Consider the following 21,777-nt stretch of genomic DNA (forward strand, 5'->3'; position numbering starts at 1 on the left):
ACAGGCATAATTGTTGAATATGGGGTTCAAAGCATCCACACGAATGCATTGAATTTGAGCGTGATTCCCCAAAGGTAAATGTTCTTTGTGCTGTGTCGCGTCAAAAACTGTACAGGCCACATTGTTCTTTGCCGAGAGCACTGTCACTGGATATTCCTACTTGGACATGTTGGGGCAATGGCTGATGCCTCAAATGCAATCGGACTCTCCGTTCATCTTTCAGCAGGATGGGGCTCCACCTCGTTTTCATCGTGAAGTTAGTCTGTACCTGAACACGGAGCTGCTGCATCGATAGAGCGTCCTTGCTACAAAAGGGGACAGCTGTTTCGTGAAAGGGCCTTCCCGATCACCAGATCTCAATCCGTGTGACTTTTTACTGTGGGGACACATTAAAGATCTAGTGTATGTACTGCCTCCACCACGTGATTTAGCAGAGCTCTGGGAGAGAATACGGGAAGCGACTGCTGCATTCGACGATAATTGAAAGTATTCTTGGACTTTATGTACACCCTGTATTTCGCGAAAAGACCATGGAGGTAAAATTAGAGAGACCCCTGACCTAACATGAAAGCTTATCAGCAATCTTTCTTCCCACGAATCATTTGCGAATGGAATGGGGAAGAGGGTGGGGGTGAGACATGATACATAACGTACCATCCACCCACACCTGACTTTGCTTTGTGGAGTATAGATGTAGGGAATGGTTAAAACCAGCTGACTGCACTTACTTCCATGATCTCATACATTATTGAAATAATTTCAAAACAATTTAACCATTGTATCATAACGGAAGCGCATAATCCCTCCTCCATTCTAATATTTTTATTGAACAAATTTTTGCATGTCTTCATGTAGCTTAGTCTACCAACAACAAGTAAGGCACTCCTTCCTTTCTTTGGTGTACGAGGGTGGTTTGAAAAGTTCTCGGAATCACCACAAGAGGTCAGCACCAGCACGAGTGTTTCACGTGATATTCATTGGACTGTTGTCCGTAAACAGGTGTCATGCTCTTGGAAGAGAGCTGTGGCTGTGAAGTGGCTCTGTTGTTCCCACGTAGTGATTTGCAAAGATGGGGGAGGGGAATGAAAATTCAAGATTCGAGCAGTGATTAAGTACTTTGTAAAGAAATGTATGAAAGCAAAGGACATTCATGCCGATTTCCGGAATACACTGGGGGACAATGCTCCTTCATATACAACTGTTGCCAAGTGGGTAAACGAATTTACATTTGGTTGAGAGATCTTAGATGATTCGCACAGTGGCCGGCCAAGACGTGTCACTACTCCAGAAATCATTGCATAAGTGCACAAAATGGTTGTGGAGGTTCGCCCATTGAAAGTGCGTGAAATTGCTCACACTTGCCAGATATCATCTGAAAAGGTATATCGCATTTAAACTGAAGAATTAGAAATGAAAAAATTATCTGCAAAATGCGTGCTGCGACTCTTGACATGTGCCCCCACACGTGCCGGCGGCATGGCAAAATTACACGCACTAAGGTATAAATTGTTGTCACACCTACTTTATTAACCTGATATGGCTCTGACAGACTTCCATCTCTTCCCAAAACTAACAATTTTTCTCGGTGGACGCAGATTCACTTCAAATGAAGAATTGATAGCTGGAATTAACAATTATTTTGCAAGTCTGGAGGAAACTCATTTTCAAGATGGGATCAAGGCACTAACATTGTTGGACCAAGTGCATTAGTCTACAAGGAGACTACATTGAAAAATGAAAAAAGTTTCAGTGATGTAAGTACTTTTTTTCTATTCCATTCCGAGAACTTTTCAAACCATCCTCATATCTTAATTAAATTTCCAGCTTCTTATAAAATGCCAAGGTGTTCCTTCCACTTAGTGACACCTGCAACAATTTCTAAAATCTAACAATATTATGGAAAGGGCAGCTGCTACTCCTCATATAGCACAGGTGCAGAGTTGCCGAAAGGCACAAGGAAAAAACTGCCAGAAAATCAGCTTTGGAAAAAACTGCCAGAAAATCAGCTTTCAGCCAACAAGATATTTGTCAAAAATATGCTCCCCCTCCCTCTTCTCCACACACAAATACAACCTATGTTTGTGCCTATCTGCAACTCAGCATCTCCGGTATATGGTGAGAAGCAACTATCCTTTTCATAATACTGTTGTATTCCAACCTGGATTTTCCATTGTTTGACTTTCTACAATCTCTTCTTCATTAAGCACTAACCTCCATACGATTAGGTTGCTGCGTAAGTTCATAGCATTTGTACCTAAGCTTATTAAACACTACAGATACACGTAACAAGGATTTAGTCATCACTGACATATTCTTCTTCAATATTTACAACAGTCTGCCAATGCAAGGGTAGCTTTTCAATTCAACTGTAGGAATCGTGTGGCTATCAAGTGAAGAACTAGTCGAGCCATGCTCAGACAGCGCTTTCATCTGGAAAGAGAGTACCTTGAAGGTTGTTTGATAGAGCAGAGAACGTGGAAATCTGAGGTCACAAGATCAGGTGAATAAGGTGGGTGCGGAGTGACTTTCCAACCCAGCTCCAGTATTACTTTTCAGTCCCGGTCATTGTTCTTGGATTGCATTTGCCAGACATTTCAGTTGTTGACAGTAAATGTTAGCAGTAAAGGTTACACCTTAGCGAAGCAATTTGTAGTACACCATACCGTCATTGTTCTACCAGATGCATAACATTATCTTTTCTGGATGCATGCACGTCTTGTACAGTGAGTAGCTGCTGTGTTTTCCTTAAGTTAGCATAAAGACATCATTTCTCAACAACAACAACAACAACAACAACAACACAAGATACAAATGGTCGGTGTTGTTCATGAGCTAACTGATGACGCAAGCGGAGATGCATATATGGCCACCTACTCAATTTTGTGATTTTGGCTTGGGCCATGAGCTACCCAAACATCTAATTTTTTTACCCTTCCCCACTGCATGCAAATATCTTCTTGTTGTCTTCAGTCCTGAGACTGGTTTGATGCAGCTCTCCATTCTACTCTATCCTGTGCAAGCTTCATCTCCCAGTACCTACTGCAACCTACATCCTTCTGAATCTGCTTAGTGTAGTCATCTCTTTGTCTCCCTCTACTATTTTTACCATCCACCCTGCCCTCCAATACTAAATTGGTCATCCCTTGATGCCTCAGAACATGTCCTACCAACCGATCCCTTCTTCTAGTCAAGTTGTGCCACAAACTCCTCTTCTCCCCAATCCTATTCAGTACCTCCTCATTAGTTATGTGATCTACCCATCTAATCTTCAGCATTCTTCTGTAGCACCACATTTTGAAAGCTGTTATTCTATTCTTGTCCGAACTATTTATCATCCATGTTTCACTTCCATACATGGCTACACTCCTCACAAATACTTTCAGAAACGACTTCCTGACACTTAAATCTATACTCTATGTTAAATTTCTCTTCCTCAGAAAAGCTTTCCTTGAAATTGCCAGTCTACATTTTATATCCTCTCTACTTCGACCATCATCAGTTATTTTGCTGCCCAAATAGCAAAACTCCTTTACTACTTTAAGTGCCTCATTTCCTAATCTAATTCCCCTCAGCATCACCCGACTTAGACTACATTCCATTATCCTTGTTTTGCTTTTGTTGATGTTCATCTTATATCCTCCTTTCAAGACACTTTCCATTCCGTTCAACTGCTCTTCCAAGTCCTTTGCTGTCTCTGACAGAATTACAATGTCATCGGCAAACCTCAAAGTTTTTATTTCTTCTCCATGGATTTTAATACCTACTCCGAACTTTTCTTTCGTTTCCTTTACTGCTTGCTTAATATACAGATTGAATAACATCGGGGAGAGGCTACAACCCTGTCTCACTCCTTTCCCAACCACTGCTTCCCTTTCATGCCCCTCGACTCTTATAACTGCCATCTGGTTTCTGTACAAATTGTAAATAGCCTTTCAGTCCCTGTATTTTACCCCTGCCACCTTCAGAATTTGAAAGAGTATTCCAGTCAACATTGTAAAAGCTTTCTCTAAGTCTACAAATGCTAGGTACATAGGTTTGCCTTTTCTTAATCTAGCTTCTAAGATAAGTCATAGGCGTCAGTATTGCCTCACGTGTTCCATTACTTCTTCGGAATCCAAACTGATCTTCCTTTTCCTACTGTCGAATTCCAGTCACCCATGACTATTAAATTTTCGTCTCCCTTCACTACCTGAATAATTTCTTTTATCTCATCATACATCTTATCATACATTTCATCGGTTTCTTCATCATCTGCAGAGCTAGTTGGCATATAAACTTGTACTACTGCAGTAGGCGTGGGCTTCGTGTATCTTGGCCACAATAATGCGTTCACCATGCTGTTTGTAGTAGCTAACCCGCACTCCTATTTGTTTATTCATTATTAAACCTACTCCTGCATTACCCCTATTTGATTTTGTATTTATAACTCTGTATCCACCTGACCAAAAGTCTTGTTCCTTCTGCCACCGAACTTCACTAATTCCCACTATATCTAACTTTAACCTATCCATTTCCCTTTTTAAATTTTCTAACCCACCTGCCCGATTAAGGGATCTGACATTCCACACTCCGATCTGTAGAACGCCAGTTTTCTTTCTCCTGAGTCATCTTGAGTACCGTATTTACTCTAATCTAACCTGCACTTTTTTTCCGGTTTTTGTAATCCAAAATACCGCCTGCGGCTTAGAATCTAGTGCAAAGCAAGCGGGAGTTCTGAAAAATGTTGGTGGGTGCCGCCACAACTAACTTCTGCCGTCGAATATATGTAGCACTACAAAGGCATGATTTGTAGGCACAAAGATAAATACTGGCACCAAAACCTCTGCGTCAGTAAATAAATTAAAAAAAAAAAAAAAAAGGTTGAAGACTAGCCTTTTTCCTCCACCCCGAGTTTCGACCACTGCATTTTGGTAGATTATCCAACGAAGTAAATACAAATTCCGTATTGTTCATCTTCGAATGTAGCTGCATTTCAATGTACTACAAAAATGCGACTGGCAAGACTGTTTGGGATGTTTGTCAATATGGCCTACTCTGCGTTCTGAATTTTTTCCTACCTGTGAGAAGAGATGGTTGCTAATAGGAACTTTTATGAATTGTGAATCACATGCAGTATTCTCTTCACCATAAGAATAATACGAATATAAACATTTTGCCATGTATTGTTTCGTGTTTGCTACTATCTCATTTAAATCCTGTCTGCCTATTAAACTACGAAACTAGAGTGAGACAACAGCAAACACGGAAGAATATACATATCATGTAATGTTTATATTCGTATTATTCTTATGCCTAATAGTGATACAGTCAGAAATGAAGCACGGCAATTGACTAGATTTTTAAATCTAAGATGACTAATTTCTGTGCAGAATGTAATGAACTAAAAAGCCACCTGCAAAGATTTTCAAACGGAGAAAAATTTTCGTTAAAATTTCGTTCAGAACATCATCTATCATACGCAGACTATTATTTGGTTCTTGTTGATCATTATCAAAGAAAGCAATAGTGTAAGTAACAACAAATGTTTCACTAGTGAGACGATTCCTCTCTATTTTTTATTTGTAAGCGGCGGTAGCGCGCACAAAAGCAGGCCATCCCGCAAGCGGCGACAGGCCGTAAACACGCACAATCAGAATGCGACAAACAATGCATGACACAGTACAATAATGCATTTTCAGCTTAGAGTGACGTAAACACCTATAACACAGAAAACGGCGCTTATCAGATCAAAGAAAAATAAGCAATCAATTCAAACCAGACGAAGCACGTGAAAAGGAAGGGTACCCGTATAAATACGGACGGAGCGCCTGACGCATAGCAATGGCTACCTGGTAAACCTTAACTGCTAAGCTTACGACTCGAACCAAACTACTGCAGCTGTATAGTCATTCATTCGACCTAAATTGTGTCTCATATTAAAATTAGACGAACTTTGTTTCGATTTGGAGGTGGGACCTAAAACTTTTCTCTCCCCTTGAATTTCGAGTCTCAAATTTCAGGTGCGGCTTAGATTTGGGAAAATTTTTTTTCCTTGATTTCAAGTCTCATTTTTCAGGTGCGGCTTAGATTCGAGTGCGGCTTAGATTCAAGTAAATATGGTAGTTCCCGCCCGGAGATCCGAATGGGGGACTATTTTACCTCCGTAATATTTTACCCAAGAAGACGCCATAATCATGTAATCTTACAGTAAAGCTGCATGCCCTCAGGAAAAATTACGGCTGTAGTTTCCCATTGCTTTCAACCGTTCGCAGTACCAAAACAGCAAGGCCGTTTTGGTTAGTGTTACAGGGCCAGATCAGTCAGTCATCCAGACTGTTGCCCCTGCAACTACTGAAAAGGCTACTGCCCCTCTTCAGGAACCACATGTTTGTCTGGCCTCTCAACAGATACCCCTCTGTTGTGGTTGCACCTACAGTATGGCTATCTGTATCGTTGAGGCACGCCAGCCTCCCCACTAACGGCAAGGTCCATGGTTCATGGGGGGGATTTATTTCAATACTACAATATATATAACAGTACAACTGCCTACGAGAGCATAGGCTTTCACAGCCTTTGTCATCTTCAATAAAACAGTTCTGGGTGTAAAACCATGTTATGTTGATGCCACTATACTCAGAACCAGTTTATTGAAGAAACAATAGTTTAATCTACAGCCAAAGATAGATTTCGTCTTATGTTTCCAAACACAAGCTGTAACATTTCTTCTGTAACAGAAGCAGTGAAAGTAGATATTGCAGTTTTCCATTCATCGATGGATTTTGGACAGTTGCTTTTGCTAAACCCCAGAAGAAAAAAAAAAAAAAGGGTCAGGTGGTGTTAGGTCAGGCGATTGTGGAGGCCAAAGTCCCTGTTAAATAATGCGATCACCAAAAACATCAGCAAGCAGTGACATTGAAACGCGAGCTGTATGTGAAGTTACACCATCTTGTTGAAAATAACTGGTTAACAATTATACGGCACTGTGGAGAGACTTTTTGAATGTTGGCAGAGTCCACTTGATGGGAAGTAACCCAGACAACAAACTGTGTGCGTCTGCACGCGCGTGCGCCCCCCTGTATGTGTACGCACTCAATTTAGTCTATCAGTTCTAGTGGGCGCCTGTATAACACTCGTCATGTGGTGCAAGGAAAGATGAACATGACAGAATAATATTAAATAGTAGCAAGTAAGCCGCAGAACATATACTGTGCATGGGTGCTTTCGCGTTTGCAGACATTAAGCGGGCAGTGTGGAATACAAGGAAACAGCAAGAAGTGGTGACAAATTGCTTCACCCGCTGTGGGTGGCACATTTTACGTTTTGCGGTGGTGGCTTGACTGTCAAAGAGCAACCACACTCTCCAAAAATGAACATGAAAGACAGGATGGTTTTGCAACAGTTGAAATATACTGCAATCTGGACTGTCATATTGAGCCTTCAAGGCATATGTCTTATGAAAGTTGTGTTCTTCTCTAATTAATGAATCACACTAATGAGCTGTACAACTACTCAAGGAAATATATGTCTGAAACTAGAGGACGTGCTTTTTATGATATGAGTAAGTTTTCTTCTTTTGCTCCAGTAACTTCAGAATGTTAAGAAGCCAAGCCTTTCCTCAGCAACACACAGGATTTCAGAGGCACTGATTAGCAGGACCCCTACTTCAAGAGAATCAACTGTAGCACTGGATTAAAAGGAAAAGGTAAATACTTCAGATGTTACGTCGGGTAACAGATCTTGTGAAGTGTTCTGACTCGGTTTCAATTACAAGGTGCGAGCCAGCAGCTACATGAAACCCTAAAACACGAAGAAAAACACTTCAGTGTGCGTGCTCTTGTGAGATCAGACTGAAGTTTAACAATAAAGATGATGGGTGACCTGTTAAACACTTTCACTGTACATCAAACTTTGGCACACTAATGGTTTAGTCGAGTCATCACATGGATTTATGAGTGGGATCCTGAGAAAAAGTGGAAAAGTAAGGAGCGGCACACAGACATCTACTTGACCGAAGAAAGCTCAAATAAGCAAATCAAAGATCAAAACAAAGCAAATTTGCTTTTTTGACAGTAGGGCTATCGTGCATAAAGAATTTGTTCCTCCAGGACAAACTGTCAACCAAATGTTGAAAGGCTCAGGAAAGAGAGAATTATTAACTGAGAGTGGACATTGCACACAAGTGGATGCTGTTCGTGACATCGCCCCATGCAATGCGGCCACTTCCATCCTGGAATTTTTGACCTCAAAAGGCTTTCATGTTGTTCTGTGGCCTCCTATTCACCTGAACTGAGTCCTTTTGATTTTTCCCCCAAAATTGAAAAATGTCTTAAAATGACATCATTTTGGGACTCAGGAACATTCAGAAGAATGTGACAGAGAGCACTGCAACCCAGAGTGGGAACAATGACTACCAGTGTATAGTTGCCCAAGGGAGTTCCCTTGGGCAATATTATTGACTGAAAAAATAAAAACTATGGTACATAAAAAAATCAGTCTCATTACTTTTCTCCCACATCAAAAATACAGAAATGATGGTGTAACTACATATGCATCATGCAACATGCAACATGAAAGCTATACAAGATCTGCTTATCTGCATGGAAGAGGAGAAGGAGATACTTACAGCTTTAAGTTCCTCTGCTGAAGCTCTTCTCAATTTGTTCAATAGTTCTGTGAGACGATTTGGTGCTTCCTTGGATTCTATGTCTAGCTGTAAACGTTTCCTTCTAGCTTTTTCCGCTGCTTCCTCAATATTGTGCCAGCTATGAGACAAATCGCTAGCTAAATTCATTAATTCCTTCTGAGCACTTTTCTGGAAAAAAAGGCCGTACATTAAAACAATATTCATTTCAGCTGTTGCAGGTATAGAGGAACATGAGTTATTTCTTGGCAAGTATTACATTTCTTCAGCATCAATGAATGTTGATTCTACCGCACACACCGTGTGGCCTTTGTGAGAAAGCATTAACCACAGGACAAATAGCAATCACAAACTTTACACAGTTACATAAGACATAATATGGCTGATATGATTTTACTTCATTTAAAGAGTTTTGGGCGGATTGGAAAATCCCTATCTTAAACAATGTAATATTTACTCATATAAAAGGTACCTTTTTTCAGCAATTATTGGGAATAAAAACTTGAAGAAAATATGCCTTGGGTTGCACATTTCTAGCCACTAACAGAGGTATTTCTGAAAGTATTGGTTATTTTTAAGATAATTATATTTGTGAAAAGTAGACAAACTTTCTACACTTTTCGATGTACATAAGGCTAACTTCTTTGAGATTTACAAAATACGAAAACCCCCTTGTTAAAATATGCACAATACTCCAATGAGTATACCCCATAATTTTGAACAAATTCTGGTTAATAGAAACTGAGAAAGTACACTTTTTTCTTGAAAAATACAACTTACAGAAAACAGCCATTAAAGTTGTCAATGCCTCCCAGCTCCATACATTGGGTTGTCTGCATCCTCTTCCATTTCATCTTGCAATATCCTTTTTCCTGCCTGTCTACCCATTGTTTCAAAGTCTCAAACAGTTCTCAGACACAAAAAGCCTTTCTTTATCTAAATTTAACATTTGTTTTACTGCAAAATGACCAAAGGTTTCTAGCAGCCTTTTCAGTACTTCATATCTTGCAACATTTCCTTCACTGAATGTTGTCACTGCATCCAAGACATCAAAATGCAGTATACTGATTGCCACCAACACTCTCGGGAATTCTCTCCCAGATTACACTGTTCATGGACTCACTAGGATTTTGGGAGTGATTTTCGTCAGTGGACTTACATCTGACAATTCCTTGGAAGTTTCTTTCAAGATTTCTACTTGCAAAAGAAATAGCTGGTTTGTAAATAGAATCACTTTCTGGAAGGCCTATGACTGGGTTTATTGTCTCTTGAAGAGGTGAAACAAAACTGCCCGCACAGCTTTTCTAATATCTTCTATGCTACTGCTATGCCATAATAGTTTTGAATTCTTTCCACGACAGATTTTTCATGTCTATTCTTACCATCTAATCGTCAGCCATCTTCCAATTTCTTTCCCTTATATGCAGTTTTCAGTCCTCATACCCATTTGCTTTTTTGCACTCCTGCTTGGTGATCGTTACATTTTCTCCACATAGCTTCTCTTCCTCAAGTGTTTTGAAAGCTACTGAATCACTACCTCCTAAATAATTGCTCTCAGAGGTGGGGGATTCAAAAACCAAATTTCAATCTGAGAACTATTACATACGAGGGGCATCTGAAAAGTCCGTGCAAAGTCCAAGAGATGGCACCACTGGCCTGTGTCGAGGTCATGTTCAGTTAGTAGTATCTTTTCAGCCATATTGGCCTATTTCTGTGTGTTTGACATTCGTGTGAATCAAGGAAGTGGAGTGATTGTCAAAAAATGGACAAAAAAATTTCGTGTGGTGATTAAACATTACTTTATGAAAGGCAAAACACCTCAGGAGACTAAAGAGAAGCTTGATAAACACTGCAGTGACTCTGCACCTTTCATTAGAACAGTTTATAAGTGGTTTCAAAATTTTTGGAGTGGCCATATGGGCACAAGTGATGCTGAACATTATGGATGCCCTGTGGAGGTTACAATTCCAGAAATCATTGATAAAATCCATGATATGGTGACGGATGACAGAAGAGTTAAGGTGCGTGAGATTGCTAGTGCTGTGGGCATCTCAAATGAATGGGTACATATTATTTTGCATAAATATTTGGACATGAGAAAGCTATCCGCAAGATGGGTTCAGCGACTGCTTACGCTTGACCAGAAACTGAATTGTGTGAAGCATTGCAAGGATGATTTGCAGCCGTTCAGGAAGAATCCGCAGGACTAAGCGTCGTTTCGTCACTGTGGATGAAACATGGATACATTACTATACTCCTGAGCTCAAACAACAATCTAAACAATGGGTTACCAAGGGAGAATCTGCACCAAAAAAGGCGAAGACCATTCCTTCGGCCAGAAAGGTTATGGCGACTGTCTTTTGGGATTCGATTATCTGGAAAAGGTAAAACTATTACAGGTGCATATTACAGGTGCATATTATTCATCGTTATTGGACCGTTTGAAAACCGAGCTGCAAGAAAAACGCTGGTGATTGGACCACAAAAAAGTCCTTTTTATCACGACAATGCACCTTCACACACCTCAGCAGTTGTGGTCACAAAATTAATGGAAATAGGATTCCAACTCATTTCACATCCCCCTATTCTCCAGACTTGGCTCCCTCTGACTACTATTTGTTCCCCAATTTGAAGAAATAACTGACAGGACAATGATTTTATTGAAACGAGGAGGTGATTTCAGGAACTAATAGCTGTTTTGCAGACTTGGATAATTCCTATTATTCGGAAGGGATCAACAAATTAGAATCACATTGGATGAAGTGCATAAGTCTAAAAGGAGACTATTTTGAAAAACAAAGGTTTACCCCAAACACATAAGTAGCTTTTATTTATGCACAGACTTTTCAAATGCCCCTCGTATACATGGTTACTCGCACAATGTTTTGTTGAAACGAATGAATAAACCAGAACTAAGGAGACAATATGTGTTTTATTTATTATTGGGAATGGTAAATTCTGTAGACCATGACCAGAGAAAAAAAAATGGAAATTAAGATATCAACCTGTCCGGAGCCCCTTAAAATTATGGAAATGATAATTTTCTTATGCTCCTTCAGATATCGAAAAACAGTTGTTTACTGTGTGTTAGAGGATATACAGTCATTGACAACATATTCATTTCCAAGAAAGTCATACGTGGAAAACATGATCCATAATTAATCAACAAACTGAGGTTAGTGATATAAATATTCAGTGTGTAATCACAGGTTTTTCATTGTTCCACAGGTCTGTGATCAACTACTTTAAGAGAGGCTACAGATATTATCTAATAGTTGTTTCATAATGTCCACTGGACCCTCGCCCCCCTCCTCCTGACTTAGTTTTCCATTCCACAAACGATCCTGCTTACACATGTCACATGCATATATGTCAATGTGTGCACGGAAGTGAATGTGGAGAACATGTGATCTGAGTAACTGTTTATAACTCTAGAATTTTCCCATCTTCCATTTTTGTGCAGTTGCTATCTACAAATGATAAATTTGATCCATTGGTGGATTTCACACAGGACCAAAACTTATCCTTTGACAAACTGGCAATGCAGGTTTCACTTTCAAAAGCACTAAAGACATCTTGCACAGCTGATCTTATGTCTGCATGAAACTTTTTTTGGTTATGTTGCATTGCTGGCCACACCAACAGGAAGAGGCACACAATCAGAGCTCCACAGTTTGTTGTTTTGAAGAGGGTAAACTCAGTCCAGTGTTTTGAGCATGAAAACATGGTCCAAGCAGACTGTATTCTTTTTATTATCCTTGGGTCATGTTCAAGCACCCACAACACGTTCAGATATGGTGACATTGGTTTATACGTCAATTGTTGACAAGATCTTGCACATACATACACTTCATAACCCAAGTTATTTACATATCTTATGCTTCCAGCTTCTTTTCACACTCCAATACATTGTTGATACATGTGAATAGGTATGCTTCTTATTTTGGTGCGTATGTGGCACAAAGGCAATACAACAATGTATGTGATAACGTCCTTTAGCTGACAAAAACAAACTTCCTATGTCCTAGTATAGGCACAACTGTTATGGTATGACTTAAGATGTTTACAATCTTATCTGTGGATGGTCAATAACATTAAGTAAGGTACTGGTGGAATATTCACTGACATAAGCTTGTTATTCTCTCACATGCTATCTTGTTGGAAGTAAAGGATTGAAACTCTTACATCAGATATTATGTCATGTGTAATATTAGAAATTGTGGTACAGTCCAACCACAGAGGCCTTTTAATGAGGTGTGCCAGTAAGTTTAGGAAATAAAATAATACTGATGTACTAAAATAAATATCTCTCGCTCCCTCAAACACACACACACACACACACACACACACACACACACACACACACACAGTAGGTGAATCTTTTTTCACCATGCAGTGTTATAATGAAACTGGAGAACCATAGTTGGATTACACCATGTCATTAGTCATTTCAACAATATATTACAGTACAGATATTGGAACCTGAAAGTGTTATGTGAAGAAGGGCCCTACTTTGAATTGCCTGTATAGACCACCTAAATCACACTACAACTTTATGCGAAATGGAAGTAGTAGCTACAGTTTTGAGGAAAATATGATCCTCCTGTTAATAATTTACCAATGGAGATTTTAGTTTTTAGTGTGACTAATATGCCCCATGTCTATGCCCGGCATATTTTTAGAGGTATTAATATGACAATGAATGTTACATTTGTACATGTAACATGACATCATGTAAGAGCTATGAATCAGCTGGTACTATACGAGTTTCAATATAAGCTGTAAATGAGGCTATCTTCCACAAAACAGTAGCTAATACTTCCTTTCTGCATTGACTTTTACAGTAATTTAGATTCCTCATACAGGCAATCTAAAGCAGGTCCTCCTCCCTCAGACAACACCTGTAGATTCCAATATCGGTACTATAATATATTGTTGAAATAACTGTACTGACTATGGTATATAAAATTTGTAACTGGTTCTAATGTACCATTTGTTACTTAGCACTGCTTGCACCTTGTCCCGCACCTTTCACAGGGTTGGAATGGTGACTATCTGATTTGGCCAGAGGCTCTTCCTGCCGCCACCCCGTAACCCCCCCCCCCTCCCTCCCAGGACAGAATCAGTGTACCCCAGCTGTCTGCATCTAGTGTAAATCATGAAAGAGTGCAAACACGTTTCAAATGTCTGCGAGTCTTAACTGAAGCGGGTCGTGGGGACCAGTCTGGTTTACACCTAGCGGGATGTGGAAAACCTCCTAAAAACCACATCCAGGCTCGCTGGCACACCAGCCCTCATCGTTAATCCATTGGGCAGATTCGATTTGGGGCTGTTGTGCCTACCTGAGCCCAGGAAGCAGCGCATTAGCACTCTCTGCTAACCTGGCGGGTCATACCATTTGTTACTACATCAGTATTATTTCATTTTCTACACTGACTGGCACACCTCATTAAGAAGCCCAACATAATTTTCTGTAGATGGACTTTGTACTGTAGTTTCTAATATTACATGCAGCATGTCGTATGATGTAAGAGTTTCGATCCTCTACTTTTAATAAGATAGCACAAGTGAGAATAACAAATATATGTCAGTGAATATTGCACCAATAGCTTACCTAATATCATTGATCACCCACAAATCAGACTCAACATCTTTGGTCATGCCACAACAGTTGTGCCTATACTATGATGTGGCAGCTTCCCAGTTTTGTCAGCTAAGGAACCTAATCATGTACACTATTGTATTGTCTGTGCCACAAACACACAGAAATGATGCCTAACCTGTCCACATGTACCAGTGATATATCAGAATGTGAAATGAAGCTGGAAGTTTATAGCAGGTAAGTATCTTGGATTAGGAAGTATATGTATTTGCAAGAGCTTGTAGAGAATTGATGGATAAACCAACGTCACCATTTTTGAATGTATTACAGGTGCTTTAAAATCACCCACGGTTGAACTTGGTCAGTTTCACAGATGATAAGAACACAGATTACTTGGACCACGTTTCCATTCTCTGATCACATTGAGGCTGTGGGGACTGTGTGTAGCTTATCTGATTTCTGTAACTTTTGAAGTCTGCTGTAAATGTATTTTAATATCTGATCACTATTTAAAGATGTGATGTTGCTTAGTACATGATAGGAATTTTGTGAAAAAGGTCATTCCAAAGACTTCTAAGAATCAGCATGTACTTATTACAGAACAACTGCAGTTTTATGTAACAAGCAGTATAATCATTGATATGTCAGAATCAGAACTGCAAAATAAAAAGCAAATTTCCATGATTTTTCTGTTACTTTTTTTAGACAGTCCCTTCTCTGGTTGGGACAAACAGTTGTGAGAGGTACAAATCTCTGTTTGTTTGAGAAAATGGAGCAGTATTTTGTAAAATCTACATGAAGAATACACAATATAAAATATACAGGTGTTTGTGAGTTAGTTAAATGCTGTCTATTTCAAACCATACTCAATTCCCCCCCATTATGGCTAACATGGGAATAAGTATTGAAAGGAGTAATGATACAGCAGACCTTACAAGGAATCACAAGAAGCTAAAAAGTTGAATATTTCAATATTTACAGGCACTGGATTACTCAAGTGCATGACATCATCCCAAATCTAACATTTGCCGTCTATTCAGCAGGAATGATGAATAAATTCAAAAGTATCGGCACTGGTGCAAATAGCCTCTCACCTTTGATTTCTTTTAGATTTCATAAGCAGTGTAACTGGAGTAATAAGAATGGCAACATTGTTGACGGAGCGACAACACTTTACCCTCCACCTCCCATAACAACCAGAGGTAGCAGCACAGTGGATGCAAAAAGAGAGAGAGAGAGAGAGAGAGAGAGAGAGAGAGAGCGAGAGATGAGGTGAGGTGAGGCAATACTGACCCTACAACTTATCTCAGAAGATAAGTTAAGGAAAGGCAAACCTATATTTCTAGCATTTGTAGACTTAGAGAAAGCTTTTGAAAATGTTGACTGGAACACTCTCTCTCAAATTCTGAAGGTGGCAGTGGTAAAATACAGGGAGCGAAAGGCTATTTACAATTTGTACAGAAACCAGATGGCAGTTATAAGAGTCTAGGGGCATGAAAGGGAACCAGTGGTTGGGAAGGGAGTGAAACAGGGTTGTAGCCTCTCCCCGATGTTATTCAATCTGTATATTGAGCAAGCAGTAAAGGAAACAAAAGAAAAATTCAGAGTAGGTATTAAAATCCATGGAGAAGAAATAAAAACTTTGAGGTTTGCTGATGACATTGTAATTCTGTCAGACAGCAAAGGACCTGGAAGAGCAGCTGGACGGAATGGACAGTGTCTTGAAAGGAGGATATAAGATGAACATCAACAAAAGCAAAACGAGGATAATGGAATGTAGTCGAATTAAGTCGGGTGATGCTGAGGGAATTAGATTAGGAAATGAAACACTTAAGTAGTAAATGAGTTTTGCTACTTGGGGAGCAAAATAACTTATGATGGTTGAAGTAGAGAGGATATAAAATGTAGACTGGCATTGGCAAGGAAAGCATTTTTGAAGAAGAGAAATTTGTTAACATCGGTACAGATTTAAGTGTCAGGAAGTCTTTTTTCCTAAAAATATTTGTATGGAGTGTAGCCATGTACGGAGGTGAAACATGGACGATAAATAGTTTAGACAAGAAGAGAATAGAAGCCTTCGAAATGTGGTGCTACAGAAGAATGCTGAAGATTAGGTGGGTATATCACATAACTAATGAGGAGGTACTGAATAGAACTGGGGAGGAGAGAAATTTGTGGCACAACCTGACTAGAAGGGATCGGTTGGTAGGACATGTTCTGAGGCATCACGGGATCACTAATTTAGTATTGGGGGGGAAGCATGGAGGGTAAAAATCACAGAAGGATGTAGGTTGCAGTAGTTACTCGGAGATGACGACGGTTGCGTAGGATAGAGCAGCATGGAGAGCTGCATCAAACCAGTCTCTGGACTGAAGGCGGCAACAACAACAACAACAACAACAACAACAACAACAACACTTTGAAAGAATAGAAGTAAGTATTTGGAAATACAGACCACTCAGTGCTTTAGTAGTTACTTACTAGAACTATGCACTGCATATGTCCAATGGTATATTATTTCAGCTTACATATGTAATGTGTATGTAGGACAAAAGCTAATACTTACATATCTTTCATCAAGTGCATTAAGTTTCTTTTCAGCATCAATTAGAACAACACGGAGGAAGTCTCTGTCGCAACGAAGTGAGCTACTACGAGCCGAAATGATTTCCTTCAGTGAATGGCAGACTATATCACTAGTCTGTCTCGTAACTTGAAGCTTTGCCCATTCTCTTACAACTTCTCTGTCTGCTGAATCTGATAATGCGTGCTGAAAATGGACAGAACATTTACATTGCAAAAAATTCAAGTATATAATTACAAATTGATTTGCTTTCTTTCCCGCTACCCTGCTAAATATCTGACAGAGCTGCAACATCCCAGGTATAAGGACAGCTGTCACTGCCCATAAAACAGTCAATCAACAACCTTATCAGTAGTATTAGTCAAACAATATTATTGCACCTGAAAGTGATGGCACTGTAGTCAGCTTATCATGATATTTCATGAGGACATGCTGAACCACTTGACAGTATATGCACAACTGTCTTAAAGCAATTCACAGTGTGATGCACTTTTCTATTCACGACTCTAGTTGTTTACTGTAACATCACTGCATGTTTCCGGTAATGCCTACAGGTCAAGTGGAACAATTTCGTGGTCAGGTAGCACAATCCTGTAAAACTACGGTAATTTTAAAAGCTAGCCAGTTACGGTGCTGACCTAAAATATATCGATACTGAATATTATCAACTCTTGTTCTCAAAACTTAATCCACATGCACTACAATCAATCCTGTCGGAGGAACATCCACAACTGAGAATTATACCAGAGGTTGAAAATACTGCCACAGTTGCAAGGTTGTTTTATTTAACACATGACCACTTTTGGGCTCTTATACGCCCGTCTTCAGGTGTACTGAAAATAGGAAGTTATAGGAGATAATTTTTACAAGCAGCAAACATAAAAAGTAAAACAAAAAAATCCATAAATTTGAAAACATTTATAAACTGTTGGTTGGGCTAGGTGCTGTGAAACCTCAGTCAATGCCAAAGTGACAAGACAGTACTATGGAACACTGCCTGGGTAAAGAAATATGCACAGAATACCAGAACACTTACACTCGGTGCAGTGACCCCGAGTGCCACAGTGGCGAGTACAAGATGCGGTGTGCTACCAATAAGCGCAGAGCTAGGAGTAGAGCAGACACGAAGGAGGAAGCAAACTGGTAAACCAGAGTGGCAAAAGTACTGCCATCTATTGACGGGAAGAAGAACGCGAGGCCACTAGCCCAGCCATTCACAATCTGAATTGGTGATTTACATTAAAAAACATTACACAAAAAATGTTAACAGTGAATTATGCATGGTAAAGAAAGATGTTGACCAAGGCAGCACAGAACTGTAGTAAAACTGAGTGGAAGCTGTGACATAAAATTTATGTAATGTATTACCTGCACCCGTTGGTAACACACATCTTCTACTCGTCCAACACGGCCCTCGGGGTCACAGTACCGAGCGTAAGTGTTCTGGTATTATTTACACATTTCTTTACCCAGGCAGTCTTCCATAGTGCTGCCTGACGTCACTTTGGCATTGACTTACATTTCACGGCACCTATCCCAACCGCCAGTTTTTAAATTTATGGATTTTTTGTTTTCTTTGTGTGTTTTCCGAGTGTAAAAATTATTTCAAGTCTCTTACTGTTTTCAGTACGACAACTGAAGATGGGCATATTAATAGCTCAAAACTGGTCGTGTGTTAAATAAAAGACTCTTACAACTGTAGCAGTATTTTCATCCACTGGCCACATGCATTAGTCATGACTGACAGTAATAATTGTTCAGTGACATGTTTTTATTATTTTGTATACGATTTCTCCTGTGAATTGGTGCCGACTCAGAAGAGCAGTACACATTAATTATTAATAATACAGGGTGAGCCAAAAGTCTTAACACTTGAATTTTCAATACTTCACAAAATAACATAGGTAGTGATGTAAAAATTTACACATGCTTGAAATGACATAGGGTTTTATTGAAACCAAAAAGTGTGCAAAATAACCAACAGATAGCACTTTGTACGATACAAAAGCAATAATTAGGTTGTTAGGCAAGCTTTCAGAGGCAGAGGCTGCTCCTCTAGGCAGAAGAGCTGAAGGGGAGAGAGGTGAAGGAAAAGGACTGGAGAGGTCTAGGAAAAGGCACAGATTTGGGGGAAATCACCCAGAACTGCACGTCAGGGAAGACTTGAAGGACGGGACGGACAGGAAAGATGCCGTGTTCCATCTGTGTTCTGCCACCGGTTGATGAGTAAATCTTATCTATTCAATTACATTACATTGTCAAAAATTGATTGTTTTCATTGTTACAAAAGCAATAATTAGCATAACAATTGATTTTCAGTAAAGATGATGATCTTTATAACAAGCACTAAAGATTAATCACATACAGTTTATGTTCCTCACCTTTATCTACAATAATGATATAGGCTGAGGCAGAAACATCAACTTACACGATGTACAGGCAGGATTAATCCCATTTCACTCACTGCCAAGGCACTATTGCAATATTGGAGAGCCTCTGCAATACTGATGCGAGTTTAAAAGTGGAATAGCAATGGGCTGAGGTGTGAACTGCAATTTGTATATGGGAGGGAGATTACAAGAGTATTCATTGCAGCGGCAACTGTGGCACAACAGTCAACACATCTGTGGAGTGAGCAGGAAACCCGGGATCGAATCCCAGTACTGGTAAAAATTTTAGTTCATTGCTTTAGCCTGCAGCATTACTGTAAATGCTCAACATGTCCGCTGTCTCATCAACAATACCTGTGGTCGACGGACTGTGTCGCGAACAGCACTGTACAGCATATCAGTAGGCACGGCGAGAAATTGCCGTCTGATTGTACCACAGCAAATTACGAGGGCAGTTTGAGAAGTTCTCACAACGAAAAAGAAAAAAAAAAAGTACTTACATCACTGAAATGTTTGTTATTTTTCAGTGTGGTCTCCTTGTAGGTTAATGCACTGGGTCCAACGATGTTCCAGTACCTCGATCCCATCTCAAAAATGAGTTTCCTACAGGCCTGCAAAACAGTTGCCAATTCCGGCTATCAATTCTTCATTTGAAGTGAAGCGTCATCCACCAAGAAAAAGTTTCAGTTTTGGTAAGATGTGGAAGTCCGATGCAGCTACATCAGGTGAATAAGGCAGGTGTGGCAACAATTCGTGCCTTAGTTCGTGTAATTTTGCCATGGCGATGGTACATGTGTGCGGATGCGCATTGTCTTGATGGAAGATCACTTTCTTCCTTGCTAACTTTCCTCCATGATCTTTTTGTTGCAATTTGTCCAGGATGTTAGCATAGTATTCTCCAGTAACTTTTTGCCCAGTGGGGAGATAATCTACAAGTACAAACAGGATCCCTTTTGCTTCCCAGAACACTAATGCCATGACCTGAAGGAGTTGTCTTTGCTTTCTTTGGTGGCGGAGAATCAGCACGTTTCCACTGCTTTGACTACTGTTTTTGTCTCTGGGGTATAGTAGTGCACCCGAGTTTCATCTGCGGTCACAAACCGGTGAAAAAAATCCTGTTCGTTTCTCCTAAAACAGGCCAAACATTGTTCTGATATGTCCATTCTCGTGCGTTTTTGATCCAGAGTCAAGAGTCACGGCACCCATCTTGCAGATAATTCTTTCACTTCTAATTCTTCAGTTAAAATATGATATACCCTTTCAGATGACATCTGGCAAGCATGAGCAATTTCACGCGCTTTCAATCTGCAATCCTCTGTGACCAATTTGTGCGCTTTTGCAATTATTTCTGGAGTAGTGACATCTCGGTCGACCACTGCGCGGATCATCTAAGCACTCTTGACCAAATGTAAATTCATTTGTCCACTTGGCAACTGTTGTATAGGAAGGAGCAGAGTCCTCCAGTGTATTCTGGAAATCGGCATCAATGCCTTTGCTTTCATACCTTTCTGTACAAAGTACTTAATAACTGCTTGAACCTCAATTTTTTCCTCTTCGCAAATTACTTTGCAGGAACAACAGAGCCACATAACCACCACAGTTCTTTTCCAAGAGCACTGATGTGGCACGTGGTTACGGGCAACAGTCCAACGAATATCATGTTAACAACTTGTTGCAATAGTGCTGACCTCACGTGGTGATTCCAAGAACTTTTCAATCTTCCCTCGTATTATGAGTTGTCATCTTGCATTGAAAGCGTAGCTTGGCATGGACCCGTGAGGAGAGCAGATTTTGTTTCTCACACACACTGGCTACTGGGCCGTTTCGAGCCGTGTCCTTGACTAAAGCTGCATGCAATACATTCCTCATACCCTCTACGAATCTGAAGTAGTACTATTAAATATTAATCTATTTCATACTTTGTATACCAAATTCTATTGATAACACAACCGTAGTGTTAAATTTTCAAATCAATAACCTCCATACTTCCGGAGATACAAATTTTTATTTAAAACAAACAATAATGGTGCTGGCATTGTGAAACTTAATTACGGACTGTAGAGTATTGATCTTTTGTATGAACTGAAACTACAGCCAAGAGGACACGTTCACATTATCTAATTTTCTGGAATTTTCTTTAGTTTCATTACCACAGATTTCTTACATAATTAAAAATACTTTAAAAATTATTATGTCATCTGTTTTGGTTGTGTGCGTGTTTTGAGAAGGGGGGGGGGGGAGGAGGGAGGGAGAGAGAGAGAGAGAGAGAGAGAGAGAGAGAGAATGGATGACATACATAAGCTGAGAATGTGATATTTCGTTAGAACTATGTAAATGCATTCATGAGAAAGTTTGTGCAATAGGGGAATTTGCAACTTATGTCTGAGTGAGCTTGATTTTGTAAAAGGCAGCCAGAAGGGGCGTTGAGTATAAAGTTTGTTAGTAATTTGTTTTGTGAAAAGGGATCATATTTTGTTTTCATTAAATTTTATTTAGTTGCAACCATACAACTGCGATCTGAATGCAATTTGAGTCAAACTGAAACGACAATTCAGAGAACAAAATGTTATGAGGATATCTC

General features: G+C 39.7%; 1 protein-coding gene across 1 annotated transcript in view; it reads right to left on the reverse strand.

Annotated features, from left to right (window-relative positions):
• Positions 1-21,777, reverse strand: part of LOC126215145 (uncharacterized) — a 63,495-nt gene that overhangs the window by 8,486 nt on the left and 33,232 nt on the right. Inside the window, exons 6-7 of the mRNA XM_049941807.1 lie at positions 16,789-16,992; positions 8,603-8,791 (exon numbers count right to left, since the gene is read on the reverse strand). Coding sequence (XP_049797764.1) covers positions 8,603-8,791; positions 16,789-16,992 — 393 coding nt within the window. The remainder of the gene's footprint in view (positions 1-8,602; positions 8,792-16,788; positions 16,993-21,777) is intronic.

Source organism: Schistocerca nitens, chromosome 12 (genome assembly GCF_023898315.1).
Source record: "Schistocerca nitens isolate TAMUIC-IGC-003100 chromosome 12, iqSchNite1.1, whole genome shotgun sequence".
NCBI classification, from domain to species: domain Eukaryota; kingdom Metazoa; phylum Arthropoda; class Insecta; order Orthoptera; family Acrididae; genus Schistocerca; species Schistocerca nitens.